Genomic DNA, 25,643 nt, shown 5'->3' with positions numbered 1-25,643 from the left:
TGCAGCAACACCCTCCTCAGCCAAGTAATGCATGGCCTCAATACAGACCAGTTCAGCTGCATCTGTCTCAAACAAATGCTTTATAGTGAGAGAAAATATTTCAACCACAAGTAAATCAAATTACAAAGTAGTTTTAGTGGCTTCTTCTCTCATTTTATGCAGTGGTGGCAGGCCCTGGGCACCTTCCCAAGCAGATATCTGGCTTCCTCTGTGGTTACTCCCACCCAGCTTTTGTAGCCCTTGGATGGTGTGGTCCTAAACCATACCATGCAAGGGAGTCACAAGGGACATGTTAAATTTCTAAAGCCTGGTCTCCTCTGTGACATTGATGAAACCTTTCAGTTTTCCTTTCTCTCAGACTCCAGAAGGATTTTGTGTTGCAGGGTCCTCAGAGCCTGGAGTGGATCTCACACAATAGGGACATGCTACGAGCACAGCAATAATAAAAGCAGAAGCCAACAGCACATCTCCTGCAAGATATCCCAGAAAAATTAATTTCTGAGGCAATTCCATTGACTTTGATGGACTTATCCTGTGAATTCAACCATAACAGTGAGAAGCCAGTGTGAAAAGGGCATGATTTCTGCCATTTCCACACTGATTTGTTGAGAAGAGTTTTTGGGAAGGCAAAAGATTGATGAAGGATGAAGTATAGGAATCCCTTCTCTGTCACACCACATACATATTTTGCCTGACAACAAAGCCAGCAATATATTTTTTTTTTCTAACACAAAAAATACAGATACATTTTAATCAAGTATTTTGGAGTATCTGGTACAAGGAGCTCTTCTGCTTCATGCTGCTGCCATTTCTCTGCTCTTACCAGGACCAAACTAGCAAGTCTGTCCAGACAAAGGCATTGTAGGACTCTCCAGAGCTCAGCCCAGCCAATGGATGACCTTCCTGTAGACCCTTGTTTACCTGGGATCAGATAAGATGGGGGTCTGAGAGACAGGTAAAACCTGTGAGCTGGACTCTGCCTGAAGGAGGAGGAGCAGACTCCACCTGGGCAATCAGGAACACAACTGCTGCAGCCCATGGTAGGTTTTCACCCCTCAAAACCCAAAAAGTAAAGCGCAGATGAACAGTGTAGCTAGGCTCATTTTACCAATTACGTTATCTGAAGAGCAATGAGAAAATTTCAAGAGATGTAGGAAAAGGGGTCAGGATGCTGAGAACCAAGTATCTTCTAGCCAGTCAGGTCCTTTAGTGCTCCTCACAACAGTCCTACTCCCATCCCTCACACGAAACTGAGTTTTCCCAGATCCTTGGAGCTGGTGTGGGCAGACATTACAAACCAGGCCGTGGGTGAGCAGGCAGCACATCTCCCAGAATTGCTGGGATGGGGCTGGAAGCAAATTCCTCTTCTAGCCTCACTGACTGCTAGGATCCTCTGCTGCTCCACGCAGATAAGCTGAGGCCTTAATTGTCACTTGGAAGATTATTGTGTTTGACTATTAAAAGAACAGTGTTAGCAAATAGGAAGAGGCAACAAGGAGACTATGGATTATGGTTTGACAATGTCACCTCATGTGGGGATTACCAGCACAGGCAGCAGGCAGCTGGCACAGAGGGATTTACAAGGATGCTGCCTGTAAGAAGTGTGGGGAAACACTGCTATCCTGAGTTCCTTAGGAAAACCAAAGAAGTGATTTGCAAAGCAGTTTGAGGAGGCTCATAGTAACATGTCATACACTTGATGCAAATAGGAATCAAATGCTGTAACTGAAAACAGAAAAAAGAAAGACTACAGCTTCGTTCTAAGAAGCTAAGGACATACAAGGTTGTGGGAAGAAAGGACAAAGGAAGAATATTAGATGAACTGCATCGACCAGGGGAAGCCTGGAGTACAGAAGGCAAAAACAAACTGTGGAAAAAAAGGTATGACTACAGGAATCTGTGGAAGCAGGGAAAAAATATGACCATATCTCTAGGAAGTGGTCAGCAGCAAGTAAAATGGCCATAACAGGGATAAAAAGGAAAAAAAAGTAATATAACTGCTTTATTTCCATTTCCCTTTGAAACTGCTCTCTACTGCAAGTAGTTCTAAAGATAGACTGCACTAAGAAGCAGTTTCTGATTTCCAGAAAGTACTAGGTTCCCAAATGGTTTGGATATTGACTTAATCTTTTATACTGGAAATCCAGTACTCAGCACTGATCTGAGGAATGCAAGCTACCAAAAGAAAGCCATAAAGGGCGAGCTGCGATGAGAGAAAACTTTCAGTCGATTATTCCTGCCCTGCGTTAAAATCTGAGTCTCTGCATATGGGTTCAAATCTGTTGTGAAATCCTGGTTGTGATGATCATAGAACCAGCAAGTGTGTTAAGAAGCAAGTGCTTCAATTTTGATGAGGAAGAGCTTGAATTTGAGCTCTTACTGAGACTTATTCCTTCACTGTATTTCATAAATCTGAAATACTCAGCCTTCTCATGTACCATAGCAGTGTGAAGGGCCAGCGTCACTGAATCACTGCCAGTTTGTACTGGAAAGACATAAAAAAGGGTGTCAAAGGACTGAAGATGTGAAGAACTAATCATTCTGTTGACCCTAAGAGGTAGAGTGCAGCAATTGCTAACCACAAAAACCGACTTTCATGTCTAGGAAAAAGCAAATATCAGTATAAAAGAGCAATATCATTAACGAGGTACCAGATAAGGGAAGTAGGTGAAATTAATCTCTGTGCTGAGAGGCAACACATGGTTTATTACACACATGAGCATCCACCAGCTCTCTGTTGGGACAGCCACAAGGTAAAACACTGGAAGGGTTTATGGAAGAGTAAAGTTTTTAAGACCAATGTGTAGCAGGAAGTGATATGAAAACAGAAACCAATAGAAGACAAAGTATGTCTTCATTAGAGAAAATCCCTGTGATGCAACATCTCATGGAGTCCTACTGTTTGTTGTATGAGTTCAGGAAAATGTGATCAAAAGCCAGTGAAGCATATGAACAATAATAGCTTTCCAGTATTTTCTGCACATATTGAATTCATATGAATAAAAAACATGTAGGCCTGGAAGAGTTTGTTGTGTGAACTAGAAATTTTCTAGAACAAATGAAGTAAACCACCAAACATTCATGTGTATCAAGTGGCCAGTGGACCTTGTGCACTCAAAATTTTCTAAGAAGAAAGGGTTTGGAAGTTAATTTGGATTTTGGTTGTAACTTGACAGTCTTACAAAATGCCATGAAATAGCAGAGGGGTTTTTATTATCAGTCTTGCAAAACAAAGGATATGCAACAGAGATATAAGCATAAGATTATTCTGCAAGAATATTTGTAGGAGTCTGGTGAGTAAAGACAATTATCCAAAGTTCCCTAAAGGCGAGCATAAAATAGGAATAGTGAGATAAGGTTGAGAAGCTGAAAATTTAGGCTGAGCATAAGCAAATCTGATTTGTTACACAGACAGAAGACAAAATTCATGTTCTTCCATAACAGAAAATTCATGGGTTTTGAGACTTGGGAAAACTATTTTGATCATATGCCAAATCACTGCAACCTTTCATTTCTGCATCAAAATCACAGTTTTGAGGTCTAACCTGCACACTACAAAATGAAGTCTTAGTCTTAATTTTTTTAATCATAAAGTCCGTCAAGCCCAGAAGAACTGTCCCAGTGATGAAATGCTTTCCATGTAAAAGAATTGTGTCCTTATTCTCATATGAAGTGGTTTTCCTGCAGCTTCCAGACATGGGCCTCCTGCTATGCCATCTCCACCTGTCCTGCACGGCTGTTGAGTGCTACATGAACATCCCGTTCCTCCCAGTGAACTCCAGTTTTCCAGTCTGTTTTGAAATGTACTCTAGGAACGGCTCAGCAGTGCCACAGAGATGCTGCATACATGACAGACATCTGCATTTCATCAGGTGAGTCCACACAAAATGCCAACCAACATCTTTCTAAAGTTGTTCTCCTAACTGATGTCACCTTCCCCTTCTTTCCCTAGCAGACTTTCCCCATTTTTTCCTCCCATGTTAACAGCAGCATCACACTGGGAATTCATATTCATCGTGTTATCTACTGTGATCTCATTGTTTTTGTTCTGGGGATGCAATTGCTCATCTTGCAAATGTGAATACATTCTTTGTTTCTAGATGCATAATCCAGCACTTAACTGTGGTGGAACACATGTTGACAAAATGAGCTGCTTAACGATGTGCTGGGGCTGCGTTTTCATTATTTTTTAGCTGCCAAACCTTGCATTATCTAAGAAGTTTACTACTATTGATTTCTTTTTCATTCCAGAACATGGGGAAAGATGTCGAATACCATAGCAGAATTTTTTTTCCTCAGTTATTTATGTCTTTCCAGCAGGAAGAGCGTGCATTTACGATTTAATATTTCATTATTATATTTAATATAAGCTACTATGATTTAATGTAGTACAAATACGTGCATGTATCAAAATGTTGTGCAGGAGTAAATCAAATTACCATTATTTAAATAGACTATACCAGCATGGTTTCTTTTCTCCTGTAAGCTTGCAGACTGATTTTTAAAAATCAGGTTTATCTAATAAATTTAATGGGTATTTCCCATAATATCATGCACACTTAAAAATAATTTTATGGCATAAAATTTAATATTTTTTTTCTAGATGGATGTTTGCTTTAGGGTGTTAAAACATCTGTTGACATTGTATTTTGCAGTAAGATTTTTGAAAATAAAGTTGTTGGAACATTTGTGCTTAAATCTTTTATCTAACAAAATGTATTGTTTTCTTTCATTTGTGTTGACAATTTAAAAAGAGAAAGGAGCTACTGGATGCTTCCCTTTATTCATTTCCTCACACCCTGGCTTTTTTCTTGCCCTTTTTTCTCCATTTCCTTTTTTCCCCTCAGAGAAAATGTAAAGAGATATTTTAGATTGGAAAGTAAAGAATTTGAATATTACGAAAACTAGAAATTTATCACTTCTTTTTCCTAGGAAACAAAAGGCTTACTACACTTGAACTACTAACATAATTCTTGACCATTTGTTTTCAAAGGAATTTATGAGAAATAACTGTCTAATTTTGCTGGAACCTGGTGATATTTGAATTGAAAACTTTAAGGCAATTGAATTAATTCAGAGGAGATGGTGTAAAAGCTGGAAAGCACCTCTTTTGAGGAGCACCTGAGGTCTGAGTCATTTCCAATACAACCTTTGTACTCCATTTGGCTATTTAAGCTAACAGTGGATCAGTTCACAGTTCCACACACTGCTGAGGGAAAAGTGAAAGAACCTGATCTGCAGGTTAAAAAACTCTCTATTATTCAACAATTTCCATGATGCTTTCACTTTTCCTTACTAATATCAGGTAAAACAACCCCCTTTAGAAATTAAAAACCTTGCAATTTGCTCCAGGAAAAGACATTGAACAGGCCATTTGCGTCACTGGTTGATGAAATTAATAATATGTTCATCTTTTCAAATAAACATTGAATGAAGTCCAAGGAGAATTTACCAGTCGCTAAAATATAAGATTTCCTAAGGAATGCATTATTTGCTGTGCATTTGGCAATACACTGCCAGGTCCTAGGGAAGTGGAATGCAAACATGACAGGGTCTAGTAAAGGAGGTCATAAAAGACAAGAAAAGGTCTCCTGGAGCACTGACAATGTTCTAGAAATTGAAAAGCTGATAAGTGTCTTTTTCCACTTGTGAACAAAACTCCCAAGCGGTTAAGATTTATCAATTTCATTGCTATAAAACTGAACCACATATACAGTTTTTGACATTTTTAATATTAAATTAATGGATTGACATTTTTGCCTTCTTTTGCCCAGTTTTCTATGTTTATGCAGTTGGTCTTCTTTGTCTGTCCTTGACCACCAATTACTTTAACACCTCCTGACCAACTTTAAAGTCATCATAAATATCTACACTATTTTTTTTTTTTTAATAGTCCATAAAGGGATACTATCTATTACTTTCCCTTCAGGCAAAGAATCAGTATTTTAGAGGTCAAAATCCACGTAAGAGAAATCTTTTGAGACTTGCTTCATTAACTGCGTTGCCTGACTCCAAATAACCTGAGAAAGAGTTAGAACATCTCCATCTATGATTAGTAAAGCCTCCCCTACGTCAATATCCTACCAAGGTTATTCATTTAAAAGCAGGCTAACTGCACGATAAAGTTCTTGCTGTTTCTTAGCTCTGATGGGAGACACTGAAAGTCCACATAAAGGAATACAAAAGGCACAGGGCTGCTTGGAGAGGGATTTTGACAAGTGCATGTGACAGGACAAGGGGGAATGGGTTTAATCTGAAAGAGGGTGGAGTTAGATGGTAGAAAGAAATTCTTCCCTGTGAGGGTGGTGAGGCCCTGGCACAGGTTGCCCAGGGAAGCTGTCGTTGCCCCATCCCTGCAAAGTGTTAAGGTTGAGTTGGATGGGGATTGGAGCAATCTGGTCTAGTGGAAGGTGTCCCTGGTCATGGCAAACGAATTGGAACTAGATAATCCTTAAGGTTCCTTCCAATCCAAACCATCCTGTGATTCTCTGGTTCTACTTTTGCGGTAGAAGATGAGGTGAGTCCAGCAGCTCCCACTCCAAAAAATGGTGTCTTGAAGTTGACTGTGAGTGTGATGGGAGGGATGTTTGCGCTGGTGGTTCTTCTTCCACAATACTCAGTTTTTGTACAGCTCCAACATGCACTTCCTGGTTATGCTTTCAGCAGACTAGTCAGCATCTCTCCTTTGGAGCCTTCTCTTTCAGCTTCTGCCATGAGAAGATTGGTCTTTAAATGGGTTTGGGTTTTGCTCTTTTCACAGTTTTCTTTTGCAGTGATACCTACTCTAAGCACAAACAGGCTTTTTGTTCCCAGGTCTCCCAGTCTAGTTTTAGAAGGTTTAAATTGCATTAACAGAAAACGTTGTGTTAAACAGTTTCCACTTATGGTAGAAGGACAGAAGGTTTCATTGCTCTTCACTCAGTATACAGAACACCTCCCTGCCTTCAGCTTCTTGCAACTCTATGTCCCCCCTGGAGGATAATAATTTCTCAACAGTAACAGCAAAAGTATCAACTAGAACCTCAAAGAAACAGAATTTTTCACCCTCTAGGGTGTCACCAGGTGCAGTAATCTGCCACTAGGTCCCCCTTTATAAAGCAATGCAAGTACTCCCTCTAGTAGGTTATAGCTGTGGTTTCTGAGTTAGTGCAAGGTTTGAAGAATACTATAGTACTAAATGGTTTCATGGCAATGCTAGCAAAATAGTTTTCTTTAAAAGCAGAATATCAACAGCAGTGGAGTTCATGACATGAGGAAAGTCTATGGTATTTAACATTTCCAGGGCAAATTTGCATTTGAATATGGATTGGGATATATGGGTAGGGCAGGTCTGTGTCATTTCAGGTTGTAGAGGAATACTTTTCCTCCTTGGACTCTAGGAATACAGAGTATGAGCAAAAAATTTCCTAGTGCTGAAATGCCAGGGATGACTGCAGGAAAATGCAAGGACAATGTACCGAGGCACAGCTACATGTTCTCAGGGAACTCAGAATGATTTTAGAGACTGCTGAGCCACATAATGTGGCCATTGCATTCGCCAGTGAAATACAGCCACGTCTGGGTAAAAGCCAGCATCTGCTTACCAGAGCAGCACCTGCACAGTGCTTGGAGCCAGGCAGTGCTCACCAGCACTGCATCTGACCTGCACAGCAGGAGGAATCGGAGGAAGAGACAAATGCAATTATCCTCACTGAAAACCAGCCAAGACAGTGGGGACAGTGTGCTCACTCTTGCATAACAAAACCTAAAGAGCATTTTTAGTGATCCACAGCGGCAAAGACCTGAGGTTTTCACCCTATTCAGCCCTGTGCCCGCATCTTCAGCTGCTGCAGCTCTCCCTGCCACTTTGGGCATCCAAAATAGCATCTCCTTCCTCACCCCACCATCAGATGAGTGTGGATGAAATGTGACCTGTTTCTCCACATGCAGCAGGACCAGCACATGGAAAGTTACAGTTGTCATACCTGGCAATACTTTTCTCTGAAAGGCCAGGAACACAGGCACATGACGGTGGCATGAATAACATGGGCTGCTGCTGTCATTTTTTACTGCTCATGGACAAGTGAGCCCTGAGCCAATGTGGATCCTGCATGCTGGATGTGACTGCAGGCAGTTATCCCACCAGAGAGGAGAAGTCACTTCATGGGAAGGAAACGGAGTGAAAAAGGATCAGAAATGGAAAGATAAAACTGAATTATTAAAAGCTCAGCTAGCTAGTGGCTGCACAAAGGACATATAAATGATACAATACTGAGTAAGGTCTTTTTAGTTCGTTTGGTATTTGCAATAGACTCCTTAAGCCTTTGATTCTATGCAAAGTTTTTAATATTGTAGATGAATATAGCAGATAAATATTGATTTAGAACATTTGGCAAATGGTCTATTGAGTTCTGTATCCTTTTTCAAACTCTTCAGGGGAAAATTATCAGACTAAAAGAAGGCAGCTATGGGAAAATTTCTTCACAAGTGAAATTCCTTTGTACCCATTTCTGAACTAGGTTTTTTAGCATGGTCATTAATTTTTATGCTTCTTCCTTATGGTTATGGTTTAGTGTTGTAATATTATTCAAAATAATGAAGATGTTTTAGCTAGCTGCGTAAAAATCCAAACTTTTCTTCATCAGGCTGAATTTTGAGCCACAACCATATCTCACAACAGTGAATTCCAGTAATGATTTGCACACAAAATGTATTCCAGGAGAAAAACAAATGCATTTGCTGCCTTTCATTTTTGCCCAAAACCCAGAGGCACAATTTTGGATTCCCCTGCAGAGGATCACAGTATCTAATGCAGACAGAGAGCCTGCTTGATGGAGCATAGAGTATTCACTCTGTGCTTCCTTGGGTACCTGAGTCCACCTTTCCTTCCCAGCTGAAAAGAAACAGCAGTGCAAGACTGAATTTTTCCAAAACACACCAAAGAACACAGGACACATCCTCAGCCTACCCCACAGCTGCTCTTTCCTGCAGATCCACCATGCTTCTGCAGAGACCAGAAGCCACCATCAATCTTCCTTGTGTATGGAGCTCACAGGAAAGTATGAACTAATAGTAAAATATCTGGGAGAAAAGATCTGGCAGGAAATTTTATCCAACCTGAAATAAGCACAACCCTACATATAAAATATCCTAAAAGTATTTGCATAAACATAGATACTGTGAAAAATTACACTCCACAGTCGGGCCAGACAGACCCTGGAGTTATAGGTGCAAACTGCAGCAGTGGAAATGTTAAGAAATACCTTTATAAATGTGTGGATTTTTAAGCCCTGGAAGAAGCTGTCAAGGCAGGTTGTGGAATTGCTGTTGGTGCTATTCGAGGCTGGATTTATCAGTGCCCTATTAAGGATGATACATGTGGAGCTAAATTTTTTCCATGATGCAGCTCCTTTCCAGCCCAAATTACCAAAGGTAAATGTGATGTGCATCGATACATACTAAGCACGAGGAATGAGACTCCTGCTTTAATGAGATCAGCACGCAGAAAAGGTGCAGCCAATAAAGAACCTTAAATATCCCAGTTGCAGGAATGAACATTGCCATGAAAAGGTAGAAAAATGAAAGCAAGAGGTGTTCAGACAAATGTGTGGAGCAACTGAAGAGGAAATATCCTTTTCTATCAGAACTGAATTGGTATATTGATTCAGTAGTAATCATACATTTGAAGTGCAAAAACATACCATTCTTTTCAGCTTTTGACTTTTTAGGTTAAATCATTCTCTCTTCTTTTGTCAAACCACTTTCTCCCAAGGATTTTAGAAATGCTTGCAACAAATTAGAAGCAGTTCAAGTGACAGCTACCAGCCTGTTAGCCACAGATGGAGAGCTGAAGAAGATGTTTTATTAATAACAATAACAAACAACAGTGTTTGAAGACTTATCTTGGGATAAATGGGTTAATCGAGTTCCAATTAGAGTCAGAAGGAGGAAGAGTTTACCTGACTTTTTTCAAGAAACAAACCCAGAGAATGTATTTTGTACTTGTTCTGTCATTACAGATCTGGCAGGGATGGTCTGTGCTTGGGCAGTGGTCCACGGGTGAATGCTTCAACCTATGAGGAGCCTCAGAGTCACTGACCTGCAGCCCTGCAGTCCTGCAGCCCCACCCTCCCTGGAGGATGACATTTGTGTTGATAAGAGAGCTTCTGAAGAGTCTCTACAGGAAAAGATGGACCAGAATTCCATCTCTAAGGGATTCGAGGCAGTCTGTGCATATCTGCTGTATATGCAACCACATATCTATGTCTTAGAGTTTATGTATATAACAGAATCACAGAGTCACCAAGTCAGTTAGGTTGGAGAAGACCTCTGAGATTTTGAGTCCAGCCTGTGACTCAACATCACCATGTCGAGTAGACCTGAGTGCCTCATCCAGTCATTCCTTAAACGCCTCCAGGATGGTGACTCCACCACCTCCTTGGGCCTGTTCCAGTGTCTAATCTCCCTTTCTGTGAAGAAAGTCTTCTTCATATCCAACCTAAATGAGATCAACACGCAGAAAAAGTGCATCCAATAAAGAACCTTAAATAACCCACTCTAGGAATTAGCCTGTTTTACCACCCAAAACCCACAAAACCTCAGGCGTTAAAGTCTAAGAAGTCACACTTTTTCAGAGATGGATAGAACCTTCCAGAGATTAACACATCTTATCCCAACTTGTCCAAATAGCTGTGGAGTTTCCTTTTTCTCCCTATTGGCTGCAAAGGAAATTGAGATTGTGTCACTCAGTTAAGGGGGGAATATTTGGGACACATGAATTGGTTGCTAGAAACCCCACTGCTGGGACTGGGGCTGGCTGGACTGCTTTGTACATCCCTTTCTGCTGGGTGTGAGAAGGCCCAAAGGACTTGGTCAGAGATAATCTCCCCTCAGATGTGTTTGAGGAGAGGACAGTCCCAGTCCAGTTGCCTCTCCCTAACCATCACCACTGCAGGACATAGTTGCAGGACCAGGCTGCATGGTGCAAGTGCAGCAGATTACCCCAGGATGGCTTTAGTCTTCTACTCAAATTCCAGGAAAGACTGTTCTGGGGCTGTTAACCTTTCCTATAGAAATGAAAAACTTGACAGGAAGTACACGATGTTATGGGGAAATCAACTTTACAAATATGCATAGTTTCTAAACCCATTCATATGAATTATTTGTGTTGGATGTCCATCCAAAAAATAAGTAATCTTAAACATTTTTAAATCTTCTAATTTATTTCCCTGCTGACTCTTTTTTTTTTTTTTTTAATTCCCATTTTCCTCTGTAAAAGTCAAGAACAGAATTTTATAATTAAGGACAAGGTGCTTCCAAGCCCTTAATGACTTGCTGAATGAGTAGGGACATGAACTGCTGTTACATCTAAATGACAGATTCACTGCATTTCTGAGTCATGGACAGGTAGGGGTTTATGTCAGGAGGTCTCTTTTCTCTAAAGGGTCGTTCTCTTGCTCTTCATCCAGATAGCAGGTGATCATATAACATGAGATTCATATGGGATTTGCTTTACTGCTGCATCAAAAGGACAAACCCAAAGTCTGAGTCACTTGTGAAATGTTTCTGTCACATTTGTAATCAGGAAGTCCATTGCTTGAAGGAAAGGTTAGAATACTGAGATACTTCATGTACAGGTAAACTGGTGACAGCCTGTACTCTGGCTCTCACATTTGTCTTCTGAGGTTTGAAAAAAATAATTTCTCATCTGAACTAGGACTTTTTTTCTGCAATTTTCCATGACTCTGCCACTAATATAACACTGTGACATCTCAAATTTACTGAAAGGTGATCACCAGTCATTATTTCAACAACTGCCATCCGAAAAAGGTTAGATGGCTTCTATCTGAAATGCTAATAACTGCCCGGAGTCTTGTCTGCTATTGCCTTGATTCCTCCTTCCATTTGAATAAGCCCAGGGAAGGAATAATGGGAAATTTTAACAGAAAAGTCTGCACTGAAAGTACGATCTCTGCCATCCATCTTGAGCTCTTACATCAGTCATGGGGCTACTGCTGAATACATGTAGCCTATTGGTTCTTAAAGGTTTTGTATCTGTTTACTACATCTCTACCAACAGTGTGGTTACTGGCAGGAATGGCAGCAATATTGGGTAGAGCACCCACTGAGATGTTCTTTACACAGTCAGTCACAAACAGCTGTTCCCACAAATATCTTATGGACTTCATGGTCTGGCCTTACAAATGACAGGAACTGCTTCTCACATCCACTGTGAATCCAGCCTTCTAAGAAACACTTACCCTTTATAGTACAAAAAGCATAATTACACTATAATTACATTGTATATGGTTTTTATCATAAGATTTCCACTAATCTATATAATGAAGCACTTCATGGACTGGCCAAAAATAATTACAATGTAAAATGATGTAATTGGTACACCTGCATTTAAAAATACACAGTCAGGACCTCAGCTGAGTTAAATAATTATCTCCCTGATGATATCAGTCTGGTTCCTGTGCATTAAAAAGCAGATCATGGGAGCAATAATATCTCAATTATGTAGTTAACCTTCTGGTTTTATTAATTAGTGATGATTAGGCATGGGAAACCATAATTATGTCACGTACATAACACCCCTTTGAAATTGCATATGAATCCAAACACAAAAGGCGGATGTGAACATCTAACCAGGGCCAGAACAAATCTGAAACTTAATTATGTGACCCTCTATCTCCTGTCTGAAACACAGCCAGTCATGACAGCTCTGCTGATGTTAAATTTGTAGAAGAAACTGCAAGTTTTATTTGTCCAGAAGAGAAAAGCAAGGTAGAACTGTCCCCTATTCTGATTTCACATAGAGGTTACTAAATTCTGATTAAAAAAAAGACAACTAAAACATCTAGGCCCAGTTACTTAATAAACAAGGAGGCTCTGAGACTAAAGAAGCACCTTTTCATCAACTCACAACATTTATCCATTTGCCTGGGGTATGAACAGGTAAAAATCAGGATCCCTTGCTCCTGTCTGCAGGAGATCCTGGCAGCCAAAGAATTATTTGTAGGGGACCTTTCTGAAGAGTTTCTCCTGAATGACTTCAAAAATGCAGTGGTAGACACTGTACTGAGGAAACTTTTTCCTGAGGCAGCTGTCTGAAGAAACTGTGGTGTTGGGAAGAGGGAAGATTTTCCACCACTGTCCTCATGCCTAACTTAAGACTGAAATTTTTCACCTTCAATGATAAAGAGGAGAAAAGCCAATCTGAGCTAACACTCTTCCCCCAGTTCAGCAGAGATGTGCTTTATCCCAGCAGACCATTCCTTCACTGCAGGACTGTGGTAAATAATTATGGTAGAGGTCATTCAGCCTAAATTTAGAAAAATATTAAGCATTTCACTTTTCTGTAGGCTTCTGTCACCTACTGAAACCCAGAGCCGCTCTGCACTGCAAGAGGAACTGTGAATCTAAACATCCAGGGTTATTCATGTCATTCAGATGGCAGCATCCTGCCACCCTTGCAGGAAAAAGGACAAGCCCAGAATATCACAAAATTTCCATTAAAATTAATCCTTTGAAAAGTGAATGTTAGAGGAAACTGCATATTTTTGACCAAACAAGTGTGTTTTAAATGGATGGTTTGCAAATGTCAGGTTGAAGTGTTCCAAAGTTGGGAGCTGCCAGAATTAATGCTGCCTGTGTACTCTGCATTGTAATTGCAGGGTCTGTGTCACTGTTATTGCCTGGTTTTATCTTTTTTTTAACCTAAGTAACTTGAATTTGAAAGTTTGACTTGCAAATCTGGCATTTTCAGTTCAGGGAAACCCCACCTTGTGTACTTTTTCTTCTGTATTCACTCAATTATTACTTGATGTGCTATTTGCTTTCTGCTGTGCCAGCAGCAAGGGACACTGGTACAGCATGGGCCAAGGTTTTTTATTGACCAACAGAATCAACAATCTTGGGGTCTTCACTGTATCTACTCTGGTGTCAGACTCCAGGTCCAGCAGAAAACTGCCCAGTGAGGGCCCAGGTCTGTGAGACCCTGGGGGTGTTCTGGGAAGAGCAAGGTCTCATTAGGTGGCAGTGTCCCTTAAGGGACTAAAGGCACACGATACTTTGCAGAATGTAAACCCCTTAGATCTTGGTAAGACATTCTTCCTGTCTTTTCCTTCATTAAACTGTAAAAGTGTTGCCTAATATTTACAAGCAGCAGTTCCCAAGCACTGCAAGCTGTTCTCTAATGATATTTTCAATTTTTCAATTCAGTTTGAGTCTCCTGAATGAAATTTCTGAAGAAGAGTTACATAAATGCTTTCTTTTGCAACCTGAATTGCATTCAATATAATATTATAGAAACAATCCTTGCAAACATCTCACTTCAAGAGAGGTTGTTTTTTCCTTTCCTTTTGCTCTTGGCAGTGGCTGTGACAAGAATGACAGCGCAAAACACAACAGAAAGTTATAAATGTCACTTTTCCTAAGACAGCAAACAAAATCATGGACTATTGAGGTGGGAAACTGAGGCACTCAGAAATTCTCACCTCTGTCTCACCCTGGGGCTGCAGGGAAGGTATAAATTGAGGAGCTCCTTGGGAGTGAAAAGTTTGGGACCTGTCAAGCAAAGAGAATGTGCTACCCATATCTCCAACCATCTAAAAAGAGACACCAACAGAGGAATGTACAATTTAGGGAAGGTGCTTTTCATCCCTACAGGAGCCTTTTGCCTTTACTTCAACTTGATGCACAAGCAAGGCAGTGCCCTTTGGTTCCTGCTTTGATATGCACCTCCTGACACACCAGGAAAAGGCTGCCAAAATCTGATAACAACCATAACCCCTCTTCTTCACTGTCATCCTTTGTTCTTCTTCATTGTCATCCTCTGTTCTTTGTTTCCTGAGCCCACCCCTCGCACAGGTCAGGAACCGTTCCTGTCACAGCCTGGCATGTTCTCTGCTGACTGTTTTCCCTTTCCCCATCTCAGCACTTTCTTTCCATCAACTCTCCTGACATCACAGAGCCATGCACAACATCTGAAGAGCTGGCACAGGGCAGCCCATGCTAGGGGCCATTGTCACAATTTAGCAGGGCAGATGACTGAATTAGGGTCTTTGGCACAGCCTTGTTTATCACTATTAATGAGGCTGAACCAAATGTGCATGTCCTTGGGGTTTTTTGCCTCACTCTTCCCTTTCTCTTTTGGAATCTTGACCAACCCCTCTATTCCACTCCTTCCCATCTCAAGTAACTGCTCCAGAAATTTTGAAATCAGGACTGATGACACCACAGCTCAGCCGTTTTGTTTAGTGACACACAGGCATTATTAGGGGATGGATTAAATATGAGGAGTTTTCTTAGGGGAAGATAAGAAAATGTGGTCTTTTGGGAGGTTGAGGTTTTAAGAAAAGTATAAGACCCTTCTTCAAACCTTGACTCGAGCTTGTGGCTTTCCATGTTTAGTTGTCTCTTACCATACTGTACTTGGTCTTGAGAACTAGAAGCATGAACGTAACTTAAGCAATTAGCTGTAAGAATGCAGTGCTCTGGCCACAGGTAAGATTCCCTACCACTAAAAATCCAGTATGAAAATATTTAGGTCTGGGCTGCCACCACTGAGATTTTGCACAGGGTAATCCCTGGGGTTCAGACTCATGGTATGGCAAAACTCTGACAAACGGATGTGAGGGCACCAAACAACACTGCCTCCATAACTGAGCTGGGCACCTTTCCTTCTGCCTTTCCAATGCAACTTCCCAGCAAACTCATCAACCACATGGATGCACTAAAAGTGCTTGGAACCAAACAGTAACAGAAGGAATGACAGCAATTCTTCTGCCTAAAGAGCTGGGTTTTACGTTTGTTCTTCTTCTGCACCTTCTCCTGTCTGGGTGCAGCACAAAAGAAATCTCAGCAGCTGATCTGGGATTTCACAAACCAGGGGATTATGCACCACAGATCCTGATAGGCTCCTGTGCTCACAGCCTGGCAAACACAACTGTAATCTCCTCTTTGAGATAAAGTCCATCAATCTTATTCTTACACCAACCTGTCCCACTCTGCCCCGCAGGCAGAGCTTGAAGAAAAGCCCTCCTTGGGAAAGATGTTAAAATCTGCCTTTCCTTGGTACCCTCCTGTTTAACTTACTCTTTTGGCTGGCCTCCCATCAGAGTCGGGTCAACACATATCCATGTTGTCTGCTGAGCCAACTAGTTTTCAATAACAATTTCTCCTTCATTCTGTAACAGAGATCAATAAAACTGCCCCTCTCTCATATTGGCTGAGATTCCAGGAATGTCATTTGCTTTTTGTTGTAGCTACTGCTTTGTTTTGTTTCCATTTTTCTTTCTGTTTTCTTTTTTTTTTTTTTTGGCAAGGCACAGATCAATTTAGCAAGATGAAAATGACTTAGACTTTCACTCAAAGTAAAATCTGCACTTTATAACTGAGGATGTAATTTACAATCCTGTCATTAAACTCTGTTAATCCTATTATTATGAAGATAAATAATTACCCATAGCGAAGAAAGGGATTCCCAACAGAGTAGAATTATATTTTCCATCAGTAATGAAAAATATCCCTGCCGCAGTGACACTGGAAATACAGATAGTGAGTACTCCCAGGAGTCCCAGGAAAGGTTTGCTACGCAGGCAGTCCTTCATGGAGCTCGAGAGGGTAGCAGTCAGGAGAATCAGCATCAGGCTCACCAAAATCTTGCCCCTGGCCAAGAGACTGGTCTGGTGGAAGTCCTTCCAGAGGCTAAAGGATGCTAGTGAGTAGAGCTGCAGATCCTGGTGATCCAGCTGCATCTTGTGCATCAGTTTACAGAATTCGCTCTCCCACTTCTCCCCAATGAGGTCCTGGGTGACAGAGCCATATGTTTGGAGGTAGTAAGTGATTTGGATGGCTCTGGCTGATTTGACTCTCTGGTCCTTGCTGTTTGGCACTTCCATGACCCCTCCAAGCTGGTGGCCAATGAAACTGCTCCTTCCATCCTGGGAGAGAAAGCAGAAAAGATGAGCGTGTGGTTATCGTGCATATGCCGTGATGCAGTGATAGACTCTGTCTCCTCTCACAGACATGCCGAGAGCTCTGCTCAAACACCACTGCACTCAACAGGAGCCTTGCCATTCACCTCAGTGAGCTCTGGGATCTGTCCCTGCTCCCTGCCACAACTCCGTCTTACTCATTATAGGCTCATTTGCATTTCTGTGCTGCAGTTCAGGGACTGCTCAGATACTCGTTGCAGCCTCAGATGTTCCCAGATGTCCAGGATCATCCAAAACATTGCATGCAAGCTCCTCACCCCATGGGAGAGAATGACCTCCCACACTTAAGTGATGGGCAATGACAAATCTCCAATTACTATGAAAAGTTTGAGGTGAAGATTAATTTCTGGAAGATTTGTGATTTCTTGACACTTTGGAAATCATTTTTAGAAGTTGGATGTGTACAGAAATGAAGCCTGATTCCTCAGTATACAGACAGATCCACAAAGTTTAATAGCTACTCTGTCTCCAGAAAAATATAATTAAAATCAGACTTTTTGAATAGTTTATTTGAGATTTGATGGATTAATATCAGTGGCACAGAGAAAAGAATCTACCTTAACACCTCAATCTAACCAGGATTTGTTTTTTTATACATTTCAAGAGTATAAACCTTATTCTGGTCTCAATTATTTCAGTAAATGCTAGGACATATAAAACCCCATGACAATCAGTAAAGGACACATCAGGCCCACTCAGGATCAGCCTCTGTCTGTTAACAAGACCAGGCCTTTTTCTGTAAAGTTATCTGACCCCATTGAAATATTCGTTTGGTGTTGTTTTCTGCTGTTGTAAGATGGATTTAATAAGAAAGGTCCTGTAAGAAAGGTCCTTGCTCTGAAGCCACTGGCTGTGGGATAACTGTATGTGCCCCTTCCAAGACAGGGGAAGCTTGTGTGGGTTTAGAAGATCAAATCCAGTTGCAAACTGAGGAAGAAGACTCAGTGAATAAAATTGTCCCAGCACAAGTAATCTCCTTGATCAAAAAGTCTAAATCCAGGGATTAAGTGTCTATTGCACACCAAATAACATTTTGCTTTCTCCACCATATAAATTGGATTATAAATGTTCAGATTTATTTCCTCTTGTATTCAATAAAAACACAAAATGATCAAGGCAGTTGATGTCTAAACCACCTTGCAGCAGTGAGTTCACATTAGATAACATTCTTTGCCTAGGCGCACTACTGGAATGAGCTGACAGCTTGAATTTGGGAGAGGCTCTGCTCTCCACACGCACACATGGAAGCAGTCATCTGCAAAAGGCCAGAACCTTTTGGGGGAGACATTTAAACATCTATTACATCCAGCATTAACCATTTCTAGAAGCACCTGTGCTGCATGCAGGTCATTATCTGAAATTGCTAGATAGTAGTAATGATCCCATTCCAAGGAAAAATCAGTGAAATGAGGCTTTATGAAACATAGATATCTTCCAGCATGTTGACTGATATTGTAAATATCAGAAATTGGGAGACAGTGTTGAAAATATTTTATGTACTCACCTTGTCTTCAATCAGGTATGTAAAGGAGGTAATCCTCCCGCTGAGAAATTTCTGCCTATGCCTACTTTAATGGCAGGAGCTCACACTGTTCCCAGCATTTGCCTGCCACAGCCCAGGGAACATGACAAAGTGCTTTTCAGAAGTTCATTTTTTTCCCTATTCCCAGTTGTTATTTCCCACCAAAACAGTGGCTTCTGGCAAGGGTATCCTGGCACGAGCTGACATGAAAGGTGGACCGCAGTGTAGTGCCAGCTTCCCAAATCACCTGGAGCCTCATTGCAAATGTCACATAAGCAGAGACAGCTATCACAGAGGGGCAGCTGCTGCTGTTCAGACTCCAAAAAATCCTTGTCCCCAGAATTTCATGCTCGAATCCTGTTTGGATTTTTTATTTCTACTCTTTCTAAGGAGAGGTCATACCTAACACTCACACACTCACAAAAAATTCATTTCCAAGCTGGCAATTAAGGCTTGAGCAATGCAGTCCTGGCTTACATCGGATGCAACTTTGCAGCTAAAAATCCCCACTTGACACCGCTTTGAAATTTTGGTGAGAAATTTCACATTTCCTCAGTGTCTGGACAGTGCTGACGTTCAGAGGCTTGCAGACACTGCAGGATGCTTTAGCAGCACAGCTCCCAGCCCAGGCAAAGCGCTGTAATTCAGGTTTCATTGATTCACTATGCAGCAGGCATGGCAAGGTTATGGGAAACTTTGTGATGACCATCTGCCTTCCCCTGCGAAAGGTGCAGCGAGCAACGGCAGCGTTTCAAAGGAGGCAGCAGAGCAGGCACAAATAAATCATGTTCTGCCGTATCTCCCATGAAACAGCAGATAACAGCTATTTTTTACACTGATGTACAATAGGGCACCCAGCTCATATGTCAGCAAAATAGAGAGTAAGCTTTCAGATGGAATCGAGGAAATTGCAGGCGCTTGCTGTGAGGACACTTTGTCCATTCCCTTCCTTCTGGAGGCAGATTGTTTCCTATCTAAGCAAGGGTTTTGCCTTTGCTGCTGTTACAGTGTGCAAACATGAACCTGGCACCACAGATATTGGGAATATGGGGGTCTTCTCTAATACAGCTCTTGGAGAATCATAGAATGGCTTGGATTGGAATGGTCCTTAAAGTTCATCTCATTCCAAGCCCCCTGCCATGGGAAGGAACACCTTCCACTAGTCCAGATTGCTACAGACCCTGTCCAACCTGTCCTTGACCATGCCCAGGGCTGGGGCAGCCACAGCATCTCTGCAGTTGTTACAACCTTAGCAAGGAAAACAGAAGAAATATGGGGAAAAACAGTCTTTCATTTATCCCATTTTATGGATGGCAACTGATGTGTGAAAAAATCGAGACCCAGTGCTGCCAACATGACTTTCAGCATCTCCCAGAGTCCAAGCCAGGGACCTACCTACTTGGAGTCTCATGGGAGCTTCAGGGGAGTTATTCACTGCCCCAAGTTCTCTGTTGTCCTCCAGGACAAATTTAATGAAAGAACGAGTCATGAATGGCTAAACTCCTGAACTAAGCCTAAGGTTTGGGAAACAAAATGTGGCCACAATGACTTGTATAAATGTTGTCTGAAGATCCAGGCAGGTTTTGAACAAGATTCCACAGAGTCCTTCATGAAAAAAGGTGCTTTCTGCTGATAACTACCACGTCCTTCCTGGTATATGCTTACATGCTGCTCTTTTAATTCTTCACAATAGTTTAACCTTTCAGACTACTGACTCCTTACACCTTTTACCTACATCTGCTGCTACTCTCTGATCCTATATGCAGAAAAACACCTGCCCCCCCCCCACAAAAAAAAAGTAATAATAACAGTTATTGGTTGTACATGATTTTATACCCATGTATCTCCAGAGATTCTACAACAGAAGATGCTAACTATCTTTAGCAAGGTCACTTGCATGGTTGGAATCTTGTTTCAGATTCCCAGTCTGTGTCTATGTGTCTTTCTTTTTCCTTTTTGAGTTTTTTTTAAATGTCTGATGAAAACTTAACAGTGTCTTTTCTCCCAGATTCTGATGGCAAGTAATTCTCTCCAGATCTGACCATCTTTAAAGATGCAATGAAAAATAAATCACTTGCTGGAGCATGTTATATTTCATCTAGAACAAGGGCCAAGCAAAATTCTATGCTTCAATGGACACTATTAAATTGTTTTTTGTGTTCTCCCTTCTCCTTTTCTAGATGCCCCAAAGCCATTTGATATATTTAGATTCTGAAAGGGAGGAGAATAAGAACTAAGATGACAGGCATGAAAAGGTTCACACTCCTTTTCCCCCAGCATGATGGAATTTGCCACCTGTGTTTATGCAGACCTGACCTTGCATGTGGTTGAAAATCCAAACTCCTTGTATTTTCAGCAGTAAAATTCACTAAGTGTGAATGGATGGATACAGAATAAACCCCTACCATGGTTCAGGCTGGAAACTTATCTGTAAAGGATGCTTGGACCCTTAATTTCCTAAGAAGATATGTAAGTGGCATGGGAAGTTTGACTTGCTCTGGAGCTGAGGGCTTCTCAGGTTAGAGAAAACCAGCTGCTCCTACTGAGCTAAATATCTTTTGCTAGTGATAATAGTAGTAGGCACAGATCCTCTCAGCATGCAGCCCAGAGGGACACTAGAAATACTCCCTCACTACTAAAATTACCTGTGACCTTTCTTTGGGTTTCCTTAATATTTTCAGTGCAGCTGCTGCAGGCCCAGCTCCCACCTGGGGGTTCTGTGTGGTCACTGCAGCACCAGCCCAGGGCAGGGCCTTATCATCTGCTGGGGTATTTTCTTTGTCCAAGATCACATTAAGTTAGAAAGAAATCAGGACTGTAGTCACTGCAGCAAAGGGAGAGCCAGCTGTGGGGATTGGCACTGAGGAACGTGGTTTAGTGGTGGGCTGGCAGTGGTAAGTCAGTGGCTGGACTCAGTGATCTTAGAGGTCTTTTCCAACATAAATTATACTCTCATTCATCTCTGCTTTTAATGGCATCAGCCTCCACTGGGTTCCTTCTCATAGGAAAAAGGGAGGATTTGAGGTATTTTTGAGAGGACGTGGCTTCTGCCTTCTTAGTGCCCCTCTCAGCAGAGGTTGGCTGGTGAGGTTTTTAAAACTCATTTCAGATCCCTGGCAAGGAGGAAAGGAGCCCTTGTTCCCTACTGCTTGATCACTCATTCAAGTACAGCTACAGGACATTTGCCAGCAAATTTACCTCTATTTCTACTTTTCTTTAACTGCTACCTCTCATCAGCTGGAGTGGTGGTTCATTATCAAGCTATATTACAGAAATGTTAGGATAAAGCATGCCATCCTGGTTGCATGCTATTTAAAAGCTTAAAGTGATCAACAGAGGGCAACCAGGAATGTCTGTTGAAATACATTGTGTGGTAAACATCCTAGTGAAATCAGTGCAGTTGTTTCTCCCTCTGATAAGGACATTCCTACTCTATTGTAGGTCACAGTAAATATTAAGCAAAAACCACAGAGGTTAGGATGAAGCAAGTTGCTTTTCAGCCAGCTGACTGTTTTCAAGGTAAAAAAAAAAAATTTAAATCCCCTTTCCTTTAAAGTTTAACATATTGGGCTGCTCATGTTCCCCTCAGCCTCACTGCAAAACTTTAGAGGGAGGTTTTTCCTCCTCAATCAAACTGATTTTTCTGTCCCTGACCCTGGTACAATTATGCACGGAGATCTTGTAGCAGTTGATCCCTGTTAAACAGCCACCAATTACCAAAAATTCATGCAGCATTCCTTTCCAGCACAAAGCACGTAATGCTGATTCATGTCAGCATTTTCCCATAAATTTTTATGTAGCAGTTTTCCTGCCCCTGCGCTGTGCAGCTGTTCTGTATGGATGAAGGATGGAGGGAGTGTCCAGAGCAGGTGAACACTGAGGGCAGCACATTTGAGGTAGAGCTGCACCTTGGATGGCTGGGAACAGGGACACAGTGATGGCCAAGGGGTCTGTTCATACAGCAAAAATGAAATGTATGAAAGTGGCCATGAGAAGTTATCCAAGAAGTAATTGTCTAACTCTCTGCTGCAATAAAGAAGAATTCAGTTATTTCCAGCTACCCAGCAATGATGAGGCTCAGCTCACCAGCTGGTCAAGCAAATTTGGTTTATAGTCACTGAGAAGAGTCAGGCAGATCCAAAGGATGATCTGCTCCATGCTGAGGTACAGGTCAGAAGCAGATTTGTTCTCTGCAGTTGCCTGTCTCTCACCATTTAAGGCAGAGGCACGAGATTACTTAAGACTAGACCCCAGATTTTATCACGCTGAAAACTGCCTGATCTGCCTTGTCATTCTTGACTCAAGCTGGCCCCTTCACAGACATGTCCTGCAGGTTAACAAACCCACAGACATTCATCCCCTTCCCAGGGAAACCATGGACCACTAGTGTGATTTTTATGTGAAAGAGATTACATAGAGTATCCAATAGGGAACCATAACCATTTGGCACCTCTTTCTGATGACTCTGGGCCTCTGCTCCTATCCTCAACAGCTTTGGGTTTCTATTTTTGATAAAAGAGACAAGAACAGGTGAGAAGTGCTCCAAGAGACTTATATATTGTAGTATTAATAACAGAGAATAAGAGAAATGTCCCTAGGACTAAATCAAATTATGGAAGAATTCATAAGGGTGCAATAGCAAAGTGTGACTGCTGTTAGAGAGCTTCTCTTTGGATGAGCTTCTGGCAGTGGACAGGCTGTTTCTGAGTGGCTCTCCTCACTTTGTTCCTTCAGTACCACCCCCTCAGGTTTTCTGAGAATCATAGTGTGGTCAGGGTTGGAAAGCACCTTTGAAGGTCACCTGGTCCAACCACCTGAAATGAGCAGGAACATCTTCGACTAGATCAGGTTGCTCAGCCATGTCCAACCTGGACATGAGTATTTCCAGGGATGGGGCATCCACCATTTCTTTGGACAAGTTGTTGCGGTGTTTCACCGCCCTCAAGGGACATCTCTGTCAAGGCAAGGGAAGGACAGAGGGAAGGAGAAAAGTCTCTAACTTCACCTTCTTCCTTCTCTTGCACATCCCTCTGGGATGAAAATATGAGATAAGCCCTCTCCCTCCTAGACCAGCTCTACTCCACTTTCTTCCTAGACTGTATTTCACATTTACATCCTTTCCCACCCTCCTTCATTCTTTGTTCTATCTTCCAGCTCTTCATTGTTCAACTGACCCCTTCACTCACAAGGTCAGATTCCCATTTGGTCCATCTCAGATCCCGTCCCAGTTCCTCTTGGAAAAGAGGAACAGATTAACTGCCCACCAGAGCTTTGTCCCCAGCTGTCCTGAACAGCACCCGTGCACCCAAGGACACAGTGATGTCCTTGAAGCTGATGAGCAATACCCACGTGGGCTGTGATCACTCACCTCCCTCGGTGGGAAGGGTGCTGGGAGACAGCGGCAGCCACAGAAAACACAAAGGGAACTGAAGCACTGGGAGATCATTTTGTGGCACAGCTTCTCTCTCTGCCTTCCATCAGGAGCAGGACACAGGCCCCGCAGTGAAACAGCTTTGGCATAGACAGTTCGGGGAGGTGAGCTGATGTCTGCACCCCAGCCACATGAGATGGTTGCAGGGGTGAAGGGCACAGCTTGCTTTGGATGCCCAGCAACCTGGGGATGCTGGGGTGGCTCTCTCAGAAGGAAGGTGGGTGGCTCAGCAAAGTTTGTTGTAGGTGACACAAGTTCACCTGCCACAGGAGATCCATGTCAGCAGGACCTCTGAAGTCGTAGGTTACCCTGGGTGTGTAAATCTACCAGGTCAGGCATTAAAACACAACCATCTTGTTTTCAACTGGAACAGAACCTATCCAACCTGGGACAACATCTAAGTCTCTACCAATTGCTAAGCCATGAAAAATGCTCAGGTACAATTAAAAAAAGGAAAAGGTGCTTGTCTCTGTGGTCTTGTTCACAGCTACTGTTCATCCCAAAAGATTTTGTTTGTGCCAAGGAGAAACACAGGAATGAATCACTGACAGCAATGCCTCAAGGGAATTGCACAAAACACCAATATTTGGATATATACAGTTAAACACTCTCACTGATATATGCAGGAATGTGTTTGAAGAATTCATTTACCATCTCTCATATTTGGCAGTCTCTGTGAATCTATACCATGAATACTTTTAATCAATGAATGCTCCATATTAATTCTGATTTCCTCCACAGCTCAAGCACAATATTAAAAATGTTCAAAGAAAAGGAAGAAAATTGCAAAGAGCATTAAAAATATAAGAAATGCTTTTTCAGTCAGACCAGTGGTCCACCCAGCCAAATTTTCAGTCCCTGTCCATTTCTAAACCACGATGCACCAAGACAGTGTCTTCCACAACAGAGATGGAAGATGCCTTTGGGACTTTCAGAATATTGTTGATTTCCCAGATCTTCAACAAAAAAGAAATGAAATGAGCTGCTTGGAAGAAGAAGGAATGGAACTGTTCAATTTTTTAAATAGAATAATCCTTCTCCTAAATGCAGTGATTTAAATTATATTAGCAACAAAAAGTATGCAAATTAATGAATTAAAGCTATCTTGTACCCCAGTGAAATCCAAGACAGTTTTGTTATCTCAAGAGGGTCCTGACTTTCTCCAAATTGAGTAAACAGGACAACATTTGACCAACATTCTTTCTATCTCTTGAGAATATTTAATCTTAAGATTTCTTGAGATCCATGGAGATATAGGTTAAACAAGATTCTAATTACTAAATTTAAAACAGCAGAATGCACCAAAAGTATAGAAAACCTTCTTTCTTGTCTGCTTTTTGTATCAGAAAAGCAGAAGACATAAAACTGCCTTGCAAAATTTCATCACATACTCCATAAGCCCAAGCTGAAGAGCTTTGGGTGAGTGAGAATGGGATCCAATGACTATCCCTACCAGGAGATTCTAAAGAGAGGACACAGGTTTTCACTGATATATTTGTCGGTTCTCTTGCTTTGTGAGCATCTCACTGTGTGCCTCTTCTAATTGCTTTCCCTACACCACTTGAAGTCCAATACACAGAAGAAATAGGAAGAAAACCTACCAGAAAGCAAAAGGGATTGGATTTGCCTGGTTTTATTACTTCATTTAAAGGAAATATTAAAAAAACAAACCGCAGAGACTAAAAAGTGAGCAGTAAAGCAGATCCAC

At 41.7% G+C, this 25,643-nt stretch overlaps 1 protein-coding gene and 1 long non-coding RNA gene across 3 annotated transcripts in view; one reads left to right on the top strand and one right to left on the bottom strand.

Annotated features, from left to right (window-relative positions):
- PTCHD4 (patched domain containing 4) overlaps positions 1–25,643 on the bottom strand; it is a 92,762-nt gene that overhangs the window by 51,227 nt on the left and 15,892 nt on the right. For both annotated transcript variants that reach the window (XM_010393245.4, XM_010393246.4), the window contains exon 2: positions 16,448–16,928. In XM_010393245.4, the coding sequence (XP_010391547.1) occupies positions 16,448–16,928 (481 nt within the window). The remainder of the gene's footprint in view (positions 1–16,447; positions 16,929–25,643) is intronic.
- Positions 1,612–10,251, top strand: LOC109143723. The gene is made up of 3 exons (XR_002044050.2): positions 1,612–1,881; positions 3,688–3,872; positions 9,999–10,251. It is a non-coding gene; the product is annotated as an uncharacterized LOC109143723 (long non-coding RNA).

This window comes from Corvus cornix, chromosome 3 (genome assembly GCF_000738735.6).
Source record: "Corvus cornix cornix isolate S_Up_H32 chromosome 3, ASM73873v5, whole genome shotgun sequence".
Taxonomy (NCBI): domain Eukaryota; kingdom Metazoa; phylum Chordata; class Aves; order Passeriformes; family Corvidae; genus Corvus; species Corvus cornix.
The sequence above is the reverse complement of the archived record's forward strand: the minus strand, read 5'-3'. Positions and strand labels throughout refer to the sequence as shown.